Genomic DNA, 13,461 nt, shown 5'->3' with positions numbered 1-13,461 from the left:
ACAAACTCGGGAAAACAGGACGTTTCCATCCTTGCTGGGGAATAACGACGCACGTCTCGCTTCACGACGTGTCTTTTTTATCGTCCGATGGCGTCCTTTCATTTCCATACAACATTAAGCCCGCCTGCCGCTGCTAATAACACCGGAGGCCGCGCAAACTGCTGATGGCGGGAATTTGTCGCCGCGTCCCCGCGCTCAATGAAAAGTTAAACGACAAAGCCGTCTATTCTCCATTTTAATAACATCCGGCCGGATTTTAAGCGTTTAAAAAAAAAGGAAGGCGCCATTAGGAAAATGAAAGGCCCTTGATGGCAAACAGGAGATTGACTTTGAAATCTCACCAGAAAACGCAGGCACATACACGTCTAATCCGTACAGCAATTATAAAAAATAAAAAAAATATATAAAATAAATTATTTTTGTCTCAGACGTCCAAGTGTCGCAGGATTACAATTTAATTCCCGATATCTTCTCGCTTTAATTCACTACCTGCGCTGCATCGCTCGCATTCTAATCTCATTACAGCGGGATGCTGGATGCCGTCCTCTAATTGAGCAATACCTCGCATTCATTATTGTGCCCATTATTAAATTAATGAACTTAATGGACTTCTTTCGCAAATTGCAAAAGACCCCCGGCAACCACCTTTTTACAGATGAAGGAGGGAAAAAAAATGAAGAAGCGTACGTGCGGCCAATTAAGACGACCACTGAGATGCTTCATTACCTTCTTGTCGTTTTCCTCGGAAAATCTCGGGCAGGGATGCGTGTCAACACTCACTCACAAAAAGTGAGTAAAGTTAAGACATACATGTTTAATTTTTTTAAAATGTTAAATTATTTATTATCCATCCATCCATCCATCCATCCATCCATCCATCCATCCATCCATCCATCCATCCATCCATCCATCCATCCATCCATCCATCCATCCATCCATCCATCCATCCATCCATCCATCCATCCATCCATCCATCCATCCATCCATCCATCCATCCATCCATCCATCCATCCATCCATCCATCCATCCATCCATCCATCCATGTAAGGCAGTTGCAAATTGCATTGGCAATTATGTCACATGAAAACATTTTTTGGGCGGGTTATGTAATTGTCACATACTTCCTGTAGGTAAAAAGTCATGAGTAAGTTTTCCATTTGCCAGCGGAAGAAAGCGACGCGCGATGACGGCCAGCTCGCGGCGGCGGAGGCAGCGGCCTTCCTCCGACAAGCAGCTAAAGATTCGCATTTGAATGTTGAAGTGAGCCCAGGTTGAATAATATATGACATAGATTTGGTGAAAGCAGATCTTGGCCGGCAGATGAAAGCGCGGCATCTGCATAAGCGAGCGAGCGGGCGGGCGGGCGGCCAATCGATACGTCTCCCGGCTCAAATGGCCGCTCCTGATAAGGCTATTGAGTTTTCTTTTAATTAAAAAGCACGCCAGAGCGCGCGCTGTCAAATAGTGTGAGCTCACCGACGACCCAGACGAGGAAGACGAGGCCCCGACGACGAGTTTTTTTTTTCTTCCTTTTTTTTTTTTGCATGGCGGTGGCAGAAAACGCTCGGCATCAATCAGTGGCGCGGCGACATTTATTTTCTTGTTGGGAGGCTTTTCTCTTTTTTTCTTGGGCGTATAAAACCTGTAATTACGCGTCGTTAATCAGCTATAAAACTATCAGAAGCGCCCGAGCAAGCGCATGAATATTTGATGGTCATCAATAAACAATGAGTTTGTTTTGCAAACTAACTTTCATCCTGACGTTTAGCCACTGCGCATCCAGCCGCCCTGCCTGGGAAACGGCGGCAAAAAGAAAAAAAAAAAAAAACGCAAGCGAAGTCAGTCCCTTGGGAAAGAAAGCTGAGCTGAGCTTCCTTAACATGGTTTTGCTGACCACCCCGCGTTCTGACCCTCTAGAAACCCCTCTCGGGAATCCGGGGCCAAACCCAAATTCGAAACCCTGCCTCTGGCTTGCGAGCACAACTTGAAAGCCAATTTTGAAACCTTAAGCCGGACTTCGAAGCTGAATTTGACCCTTGTTTGAAAGCCTAAGCCAGATCTTAGAACCTCATTTACAACTAAAAACATGAAATTAAGATTTTAACAAGCCAGGTTTTGGTTTCAAATTGGACTTTCAAGCCTTGCTTATGGAGGATGTAAAGTTTTTGGAGCTGTAATGAATCAGAACCCCCCTTCTGCACTACATGTGCCCCGGCCCCTCCCTCACTGGGGTCAATCCAAGGCGGACGAGTATCGGTGGCGTGCGAGCATTTGTTATTGGGGGCGCGGTGTTTGCTCTCATGCATGTTTCATGCTCAACCTGCCGCGTGTTTGCCGGCGACGGACCGACCGACCGCTCGCTCGCTCCGTCGGTCGGAGGGTCCGCCCGCTGGAAGGGCGACTAGAAAGAGAAATATTCATCACAAGACCACTGAGGTCTGCTGTTAAATAATTCCCAGTGAAAAGGACGGCCAATGTCACACGCTTGTCATTTCAGAGAACAAGTCCAGAAATACCAAAAAGCTTTTGCCTCTTCAACAAATACACACTTTGTGCTTTTTTTGTCATTTTGAAAAACAAAAAAATCATTCATTCATCATTCTTTACAATTACAGTGTGCAACAAAGGATGACTATCCATCCGTCAATACATCACAAAATGGCCGTCAGTCTGTCCGTGCATAGATGAAATATATGGACCGTCTGTCAGTCTGTCCGTCTTTATGTCCATCCATGAATGAATTGCATGGAGAGACAGTCCGTCCACCTGTCCATCCATCTATCCGTCTGTCTGTCGTTCCATGGGTGACTCACATGAACCGTCCGTCCATCCATCCATTCATGCAGGAATCAGATGGACTGTCCAGCAGTCCATCCATCCACAGATGAATCACTTGGATTGACCAACCGGCCGTCCATCCATCCCACCCATGGAGGGGTCACATTGGTTGACCATCAGTCTGTCCGTCCGTGTCCGTCCATCCATCCAAACAGTCATTGAATCAAACGGTCCATCTGCGATTCAAGCTAACGTTGACAACTCATCTGTAGCTTCACTTTGAAGTCATACGGGAAATAGCAGTCAGGAATGTTCCATGCAGATGTTGCAGCGCTTCACAAAGGAAGCAGAGAAGAAGCAATATAACCAACCGCAGCGCGCAAAGCTCTGCTCTCCCGTTGGCTCCATCTGATGCCCGCCCCCGTTTGGGTCATCTGATCTGAGGCGAAGCTATCAAACGCCAGCGTCCCGTTCGGTCTATCTGATCTTGGCGGTGCCGCGCGGGAGCGCTCCGCTCGCGTTGTGTCAGGATGGCGAGTGTGCGAGATGAGTGAGAGCTGAGGCCAGGCGCGCCTCGTCTTTCGTCAGCTCAGCGAGACGAAGACGGCCCAGACGTTTTCAGGCCAGCGCCGCTAAATTACAAACAAAACGTGTTTTCCTGCATCGCAACACGCGCACACAAAAAAAGAGCCCCGGCTTGTTTTTAGCTCTCAGATGGGCTATTTTTAGATGCCACACATCAGGAATTCTGGGACAAAAAAAAAAAAGATCGTGGTGCTCCACTTGATGAGGAGAAATCCGTCACAACGCTGACGAGACAAAACAAGCGAAACCAACTTCAATCGCATCAAAAAATGGCCTGATTTGCAAGGAGGCGCTAACGCTAGCACGCTAACAGTTCAAGCTTGAGACATTCACTTTGTACACTTGGATTCAAAGCATAATTTTCGAGCTTTAATATTTTACAAATGTGTTTTTTGTTTGCGTGAACTTTATACAACTGTGTCAATGAAACTAATTGAAAATGTCGCCAAAAATAAAAAAAGATGAAAAAAATAGCGAGTTGACTCAAATCGAGTCTATAGCAAAGCGGCTTGCAAGGGGTGCTTAGCGATGGTTGCCGTGGCAACAAGGGCCCACAGTGAGCCCAAGGGAAGTCGGGGAGCCGCCGTTAATGGGCCGTCCTTTCCATTTTCTTACCCAACGCCACAAAAGCTCGAAACTGTCTTGACACCCTAATTTCGAACCCTCAACTTAGTTTGGAACCCTAACTTGAAACCCACATTTTGAAACCCTACCCCTCGCTTGAATATGTAAATTGACTCACAACGCTTTTAAAATTGACCATAACCCGCTGATTAAAATTGAAACCCTAAAATGTTGTTTTATATTGAGATCCAAAGCCCTAATTTAAAACCCTAACCCTGTCTTGAAACTCACATCCTAGTTTTGAAAGCTTATCCAGAATTGAAACACTGATTTAAAGAGAACCAAATGAAGCCGCTAGCTTGATGGCGCGTCAGCCCAAAGTGATGTCCGTTAACGAGCGCTGCCGCCGCCACCCTGGAAGCCGCCACCACCCTGGAAGCCGCCACCCTCCTGCTGGCCGTTTACATTCTTCCAGCAACGCAACATTAACACAAGTCCAAAGCGCTCCACGCCGGCCACCCCGGCCATAAAAAGAGGCACTCGTTGCCACGCCACGCCGCGTGCATCCCTGCTCTCCATTACCCACACCACCGTCGCAGCGTCTGCACCCGGCGCTTTTCAATTATTCATGACGGCGAGGACAGAAGCGGCCACTCCACTCGGAGCCTCTTATTCTTCTTCCGTGGCAGCCATGATATACAAGGACACGCCACCTGCACTTCCGACAATTACCGCAAGGCCGGCGGGGCCCCGGGGGGAGGGCGGCGGCCCGGGTGAGTAACCTGGACGACTTTGAACGCGCATCCGTCTCCATCAGCCGGCGACCGGGGCTTGTAAGCTAAAGCTAATGGCCCCGCCGAAGAACATCTGTCCGCTGAATAAATATTCTAATGAGGTACAGGTGATGCTCGCCACCTGCAGGAGGCGCTCAAAAACTCCATTTAGCTTGCGAACTGAACTTCCTGTAATTTTGTATCTGGTCTATTTTTAAGCACATCGGTGTCTTAGCTTAGTCGAAGAATCGACAAACCGCCTGTTTGTTTGTTTTTTAGCCGAGTGGCGCTAACTAGCTTCTTAACTTAGCCCAAATTGTTCTTCAGGAATGAACAAGAGTGCTGGGCCTTGGTGGGAGGCCTCAAAGCACAGCCATCAGCTCAATTCTTGAGGGACCCAAAACCAAAGCTGCATTCTGAATCCCGCCTGTAGAAACCCTGACACTGACACTGTTTCGATTCAAAGAGTTGAGCCAAGAAAGAGACCTAAAGGCTCAGCCAATTTTTCAGGCACACCAAATAACAGAGCAGAGATTCAAAATTCCGTCTCGAGAAACCTTTACACTACAGTAACTTGGGAGATTGGATGACCAGGTAACCAAATCGGTAAACTTCTTCTAAGCAAATGATTTGACTTAAGTCCCCCCCTTCCTCCGACCAAAACGGTGCATCCACACCTCTACGTCAACAACTGCCGCAGTCGGAAAACGTTTCGGCTCAGCGGCGGCACCAACATGACAATGATTCAGAAACAATTAAAAGCAAATTAGAGACGAGAAACCAGCGAACGAAAATGACCAAGGGAATTCGCTCTCCTCCTCATCAGCATCTTCATCCTACGCCAAAATAGGTGACACGGCATGCCGGGGAAGTTTCCGCTGTGGTCACGAGGCCTCATCACTCACCCAAAAGTACATCATCATGGCGAGTGGGACGGTAGACGCGGGCAAACGTGGGCCAAGCGGAGGGACCGGTCGGTGCGGCCGGCGCGGCGCCTGGTTTTCGACTGGCGCTGATCCGCTGAGGCAGCCCTCCCTCTCCCCGGCTCAGGGGGGGCTCGACTCGGGCTGCCCCCCACCTCCTCGCCCCCACCCACCAACACCACCACCTCACTCTTCTTCTAATGTCTCTCTCACCGCTTCTTCTCCACTTTTTAAGCCCCCCCTCCTTCCTCTGAGGAGAAGACGTTAGAACCCCTTTCTTCTTTTGACACCCCCCCACCAGCCCCGCTCGGCTACCACCCCCTCCTGGGCCGTCTCTTATTGAGGCTCAATTGGAGTACCCGCCTGACAGCTGCCTGCAAGCGTTCCTCCGCCACCGCCGCCGCCGGGAAATTTAACGTCCCGGGAAGGATTGAGAGCGGTGGGGTTAGCGGCCGGGTGGGGGTGGGGGGGGGGTCTCTAAGCAGGGTGAGCTATGTGTTGATGTTGGAGGATTAAGTTGAAGGAAGAAGAGTGCGATGAAGAAAGAACGCCTCGGGGTCCCGCCAGGTTGCCGCAATCAGAACCCGACAAAGTGTTTGGGTACGCCGCGATACCACCGCAGCGCGCTTTGCCGTCTTTTCCATCTGCTAAGGAACCAAGGAGGAGGAGGGGAGGAGGGGGAGAGGGGGCTCCTCCTCCTCTTCTTCTTCTTGGCTGTAACAATACGCCTGCCTCAGCGATTCTCCAAACGTATCATCAATACACCACTGCGAGGGGGGGGCAGGGGCGGCGGAGCATTAACCCCGCGGCGAGCTCCGGTGGTTTCTGTGGTGCCCCCCTCCCCTTCCCACGTTCTTCCCCTCTCCTCCAATCAGAGGCCTCCTGCGGGATGAGCTCATTTTATTCCGGGAGGACACCCCGACAACATTTGGCTGCCTTGGGAGCAAATGAGATGCCAGCGCCAGGCTAATTTCCACGTCAGATGCAAAGTGTCGTGAAAAGGCAAGGGAAGGGGGGGGGGGGGGGGGGGTGTCATGGGGGACGTTTAAGCCCAAGGGTAGGCAAAGTATGACGGGCGGGCTGTATAAGGGCAGCTGTGCTCGTCCAGAAGCCCGCACTATTTCAATTCCCTGTAGAATATACTCATTAAAATGTATTTTTTATTCATTGATCTCATTAAAAAATATTGAATGCAATGTAAATAGGTCAAACCAAATAATTTGACGCCCACTCAAACAAGTTTAAATCTAAAACTGTATGACATAACTCCGGCCGGCGGACATATCGTGATGTGGCGGTCTCAATCTCATGCACAAAAAAAATAATAAAAAATAAAAAGTATGGCACGCAAACGCACGCATTGTCTGCGGGTCCGGCCCGGATTTACATGAGCAATCAGCCGGTGGGAAGCGGCGGCGCTCCGCCATCAATCTCTGATGGGGAATAAAAATGAAATGCACTTCTCGGGCACGCCAGATTAAGGTTGGCGCTTTTATCAAACACTGAAGTCTATTTCAAGTCGCGCTCATAAATAAGTGAGGCCGCCGAGGAGCGGGTGTTGGAAGAGAGGCTTGGAAAAAAAACAACGAGGTCTCGACATGGAGAGCGTTCTCTGCCGCGGTGGGATTAGGGGAAAAAAATCATGGGAGCACGGCAGAATAATCCCGCAGTCTCGGGGAATCTCGCTCAAATAGCATTGGCGGACCATTTGGATTCGTGAGTGTGGTCTCGACTTCCCCTGGAGAGCAGCGCATCCATTATGAAGATAAAGCTTTCACACAGGAAGTGAGCTCTTCCTGCCTAAAATGTCTGACGGTCCCGTGAGGGGTGACCACGCCGGATTGTTTTTTTTTTTCCCTCGACATTTCACCACAATCTCACCTCTACTTGGAATTCCGTCTGATGTTTGGGAACTGGCTTTTGGTTCTCGAGGTCTTGATAGCAATTCAGCTAGCTACACTAACCACTAACTGTAAACTGGAGGGATTGTAACATAAAACAAACAGAGCAATAAAGGGGGTAGCATGTACGCTACATGACAAAAAGAAAACAACATGCTGCATTTTACGCGCTGGCCCCGCAAAACATGATTAAGCGTCATTTGTAAGCGTATCGCTATAGGCAGCAAATCGCCCATCTGCCGATTTTGGGGGAGGGGCGGCGTATAAACGTAGCGTATGGCCGTGCCGCCAAATGCCGGCCCGTGCGTGCGCCACGCTTGATCACGCAGGGTTCACATCTGGGTGATCTGAGCAGTCGACATGTGGGGCGACGCCCCCCTCGGGGACTCTCGGCGGGGTTGCGGCGTAATTAGCGGGCCGGACGACGGCTACCGGGCCACCGGAGGGCGCACCCGGCACGCTGACACGAGGACGCGGCAGGGCGCAATCCCTCCAAGGTTTGGATGGGCAACTTCATGAAACGTCGGCACTGATCAGAGCAACATCAGAAGCTTTTAGGGTGGCAACTGAACTTTCGAGTTTGACTTCAAGTTGGAACACGTTTGGGATTCGGTTATCTAGTCCACTGCCGTTGCCTCCTGACTTCATTTCAGATAGCAACGTTGGTTTCTTTGAGGTACACAATCTGAAATGACTATCAACAGCCCACAAATGTTGAACAAAGTTTTGGCGGTGCAGACTCAGACTTCATTCCAGCCAGTAACATTCTTTTTTTTCTTGGTTTTGTGTATTTTTTCTGAGAAGCATGGCAAAAGCATAAAAAAGGATCCGCTTTCACCCTTTCTGAGACATATCCTGAAAGGATCACTGAAACAATCATCAACATTTTTTTCAACCAGCATCAAACAATTGCTCTGTGACGCACTTCCACAGACAAGACGACGAGGCGCTCATCAAGCGAGGCTTCACACTGGACATTTATGCCATCGCGGGAATGATCTCGTTTCACGTAACCCATTTAGGTGCGACCCCGGCGCACCAATCAGCACTAATTCCCGCCTCGTAAATGTTCAAATCGATCGTAAATATTGATGCAAACTAGGTGGTGGTGGGAGAGGGGGGCAATTAACAGCCTTGGAAGCTGTCCTGATCCGGAACTCTCTCTGCCACCAAAGCCTTATTTCTTCCACTGCTCCCGTTTTTAATTAGAACCTTGTCTTTCTTTTTTGGTCGGCGCTAAGCAACATTTAAATGTCAGCAATTATTAAGTCCCGGCCAGCGTGACGGCATAGCATGAGATCCCGAAAGCTCAGATTTGCCTTGGCCTAAAACACAGCAGTTTGACTTCCAAGCCTACAGAGGGTGCCGGTGCAGTCAGAGAAACAAGGAAGAAGACTCACCAGTCTCGTGAAGAGCGGTACTCCCAGATGCCACAAGTGCTCGTTGAGCAGTCCGCTGTACACCACGTTCCCGAAGACGCCGATGCTTCCCGACTTGCACAACGCGTTACCTGCACACAAACAAAATGGCGTCACGGCGGTGCAACTCCAGCTATCCGCCGTGTGCAATATTTGTAGCTCGCTTTGTTGTCGGGACGAGGCCAGTATGCCCATCATGGACTTAGTGTGACTTCTTTTTACATTCGCCGGCTTGATGCCAATTCTCACAATCGGATAATTCGATATCACAACAGTGGAAATTGCTTTCAACGCCACATAAGTCAGTGTTGGGCGGTAAACTTGACTCTACTGTCATGGCTTTTCTGCTAAACACACACACACACACACACACAGAGCGAGGCCGTGGTGTGATATAGCGAGCGGTGCAGCAGGAGAGACAAGGCGTTGTAATTTGTGCACAAAAGCACTGGATGGGGGGAGGGAGGGGGAGGAGCCAACCAGTAGCACATGCATTATTTACCAAGAAAAGAAAAAAGAAGACATAGAAAAAAATAGAAAGGCACCATTAAAATGTCAGCACTGCTCGGGGCAGAGCAGCCGAGGAGGCGGGTCGGCCGGCCGGGGTGGAGCGCCGCCCCCGCCTCTGCCGCCGGCCGCCGTTATTAATGGGCCGCCAGAGCGCGCGTCAAAGCGGGAGCCGGCGCCCCCTACTGGGACGAATCAAGGTTTCAAAGCAGTGCGTCAAGACGTGGATGGGGCTTGGGTATGAAAGTAGGGCGTCAAGGATTAGTTGTGGCAAGTCCGAAAGGTTTTGATGCAATTTCTGGCTAAAGCAGGAGGCGCAATGCTGCAACGCAATAAGGAAAACAACACTTTTAATAATTCAGCTGCTCTGAGAGTGCGGCGTGTGTGCGTGTGTGTGCGTGTGTACGTGTGTGTGCATGTGTGTGTGTGTGTCTAAAAGTAGCAGCGAACACCTCATTTAGCTGCTGCTGCTCCGCATTATTAAAGTTGTATTGAACCCCCTCCTGGGTCTTTCCCAACTTATTTTTTTCCACCCTTCCTTATGTCTGGCTTTTCAACACATCTCAAGATGGAGCGGGTTCAGACTTCGAAACGAGGGTTACTTTTTTGAATGAGGCTGAATTTGGGTGGGGGGGTTGGCAATCTCTCTGAGGTGAGAGTGTTAGTACACAACGGATTGTTTTACATTCTCGGCGGTCTTTGTGTTCTAATAACGCAGCGGCGCCTTAATGGATCGCTCGCCAGACGTAAGGTGAAGACCAAATATTTGTCTGCACTAACAATATGAAAGGATAAAAATAGAGGACGGGGAGAGATAATGACACTCGTGCGCGAATGTGCAATCATTTTTTAACTTTTAGACTTTTTTTAATAATAAAAGCTCATAAAAGAAATACAAGCAGGTTGGGGCCTGCAAGGTAAGGTGTCAAGGTGATGAATAATGACTTCAAAATACTGGTGATTTTTTTTTTTTGGGTGGGGGCTGCAATGTATTAATGGCATTTCAATTATTTTCAATGGGCAACATTGATTTGCTATGCAAGTAAATTGCATTGGAACAAGTTGAACGCAAAAGTCAAGGTACCACTTCGTGTCACTTTTCTGTTTGTGTCAAGAAATGTTTCCAATAAAGGTTTGAAACACGTCCAGGCTCGACTCGGCTCATCCGCGCCATGTTTGCTAATGAGTCGTCCAAGTGGGTGTGGCCGGCCTGCCCAGATTGCATCTGAGAGGAAGCTGAAGCGGCCCAGTCGACTTGACATCCCATTAAAGTGTGCGTGTGTGTGTGCGTGTGTGTGTGTGTGTGTGTGTGTGTGTAGGCATCTGTCGCCGAGCATGTTTGTTGTGCATCAGTCAGCGGGCGAGCGATCGATATCCAACACAAAAGCTCATTGATGACGGACAGCTCTTGACAAACATACAGCATTTTTTTCTGTCGAGCTTAGCAATAATCTCCAAGGTCAGCGCCGGTCGCAACACCGCCTCCTCATTCCTCAACAGTCTGCTGGATTTTTTTTTTTTTTTTTACCCCGTGCACAAAAGGCCCCATGCATTTTAAAGCTGCGCGGGGATTGTTAGCAGCGCAAGTACGTAAGGAGAAAGGAGTAAAATGTTGACAAGAGGCCGCAGACGGGTTTGACGGGATGTTGATTGGCAGATGGAACCCTCCTGTCCACCCCCCCCCCCCCCCCATACACACATACACACCTGTCCTGGCTGTCGTGCTGCTAATAAACTTCATCTGCAGCAATTTATCTTTTCAAAGCTGAATCACAATAATCGCATCATTTCTCGCAAGTTGCTTGAATAGTACGAATAAACTACAAATAATCCACAAAGTGGGAAAAAAAACACCATACACATGCTGAGTGTTTCAGTCTAATTATATTGATGCCGCTTGGATTTTGACAATTAGGGAAATATTTTTTGCCTTGCACAAGAAAAATTTATAGGATGAACAGAAATAATCCGCAAAGTTAGAAATGTAATGGCTCCTCTAACCTGATATTTGAATAGGAAAAATACAATTGATAAAAATAATCCACGGTCAAAAACAAACATTCAACATTTGGTCACAAATAGGACTAGAAATAATTTACAGAGTCAAAAACAAAGTAAAAAAAAAAGCCACTTTTGCATTTGACAAGCTGCATGTCAATTATGCAATGATTTCTTGCATGGGTCAGTCATCATCATTGCCGCCTTTCAGAATAGAAATTAGCTCACTGACTGGAAATAATCCACAAAGTCAAAAGCCAATCCACGCGGCAAGTAAATTCTCATACAGTCGGAAGTCTCTAATTATTGCCATGACTCATCTTAACGATAACTGCCACAAATCCGTAATGCAAAGACTCCAAATAATCCACAAATCAATAAAGGTGCACTAATCCGGTGTTGTAAAACAAATGCCTAATGGCCTTGTGTGAGATGAAGACTATATACGTAAGTGAGTTATAACTGAGAGTTCCAGTGCACCACCCCACACCCCCCCTCCGCCCCTTACTGGGTCCCCAGCCGCCCTTCCCCACCCGGTAGGGGGCCGCGCTGCCAGCTGGCAGCGCGAGTGATGCTCCATTAGGGAAGTGCTGCCGGTGAGCGCCGGATCGCTCAGGTAATTAAAGGCAAAGCAAAGCAGGCAGACGAATCGGGTGGGACGGCGGACGGTGGCTGGCGTTGGGGGTGTCGTCCGAGAGGGGCTGCGCCCAGATTTATGGGGCTGAGTAATGCACGCGCCAAAGCCGTTTTGCCATCCAGAGGGCTCACTGGCTTCCAAATAGTCTCGGGAGGCCACGGCTTCCTCTCCAGTCAGATGCATCCTATTACCTGCCCTCCCTCGCTTTCACTTCTTCTTCCTCCGTTTTGTTTTGTTTTTTTACTTCCCACAGTGCAGCAGCACACATAAATCAAGCATATTAGCATATTAGCATATGGATGAAAAGCTGCGCTCCGATTGGTCCTCCAGGCTCCATGAGAGATTCTTCGAGGAATACTCGAGCAGGAAAAAATACATCAGTCAACCATTTTCCAACACTCTACTTGTTGACGGCCATGGGGCCGAAGGGTAGGGGTATAGCTAAAGTGGACCCGGCTGACTTTTGGCAAGAGAGGCAGGTTTCAACTGAAGCCCCAACCCAATAACAAGGTATCTCTTCATGAATTTTAATAAATACAAAAACAATCAATTTTGTAACAATATTGAAAACAGTCCAACAAAAAACTCAATGTATCTTTAAATGCTTGCCCCTTACGTAACAGTGGTTGCCGGTGACACGTTAGCATTGCTTCCATACTGTAACAGAGCTGTTACATTTTGCTGAAGGTGTCACAAAGTTGAGCATATCCTTGCTCCTCATAGCCAAATTTTTTTATTTAACTTGAAGGGAAAATATAATAAGGCGATGGCCAACTTTGATCATTTTTGCTTAATTATGACAGAAAAGCGTCTGATGCTTAACTTTTAAACGAAGCAAAATGTAACAATGTGTGACAGCCCTCAGGCCGCCTCTTTAATTAAAACACTGATGGGCTCTCGTGTTAGTATTTAAATATTATGAGCTCTGTCGCCCTACAGTGACGCAACACAGAAGATTCGACGCAGCAATTTTGGAATAAATAATCCCGGCCCTTCGCAAGCCGTGCTAACCTCGTTTGTTTTGCTAATGGCTGTTTTTTTTCCCTTCAGTCCCGCTTAGTGGGGAACACCGGCTAATGAGCCGCCCACCCGGAGTGGTCGGAGAGGATGGATAGCGGGCTTGGCGGTCCGGAGGAACTCAACTACTCAAAAGCAGATGATATTCAACGTGAATTCATCTGGAAATATTGATCACCCACATTTACATTAGCCGTAGCACAGGTTAGCTAAGGCGGGCTAAGGTGATGCGTAGCAGCAAGTTAAAGCTAGCTTAGCATGCCAAATCAGAGTAAAAATGCAAAAGCCAAGTTTGGAATGCTGCGCTTCGTTTACATTAGCGCAACATGCTATAAAATAATTTTTTATTTGCTAACCATC

The 13,461-nt window shown here is 48.4% G+C and overlaps 1 protein-coding gene across 2 annotated transcripts in view; it reads right to left on the bottom strand.

Moving 5' to 3' along the window:
• The window catches only part of LOC125984205 (RNA binding protein fox-1 homolog 3), a 116,456-nt gene that overhangs the window by 60,873 nt on the left and 42,122 nt on the right, over positions 1-13,461 (bottom strand). For both annotated transcript variants that reach the window (XM_049746162.1, XM_049746163.1), the window contains exon 3: positions 8,925-9,034. In XM_049746162.1, the coding sequence (XP_049602119.1) occupies positions 8,925-9,034 (110 nt within the window). The remainder of the gene's footprint in view (positions 1-8,924; positions 9,035-13,461) is intronic.

The sequence above is a fragment of the Syngnathus scovelli genome, chromosome 16 (genome assembly GCF_024217435.2).
Source record: "Syngnathus scovelli strain Florida chromosome 16, RoL_Ssco_1.2, whole genome shotgun sequence".
Classification (NCBI taxonomy): Eukaryota; Metazoa; Chordata; class Actinopteri; order Syngnathiformes; family Syngnathidae; genus Syngnathus; species Syngnathus scovelli.
This window is presented reverse-complemented; position numbering and strand designations above follow the sequence as displayed.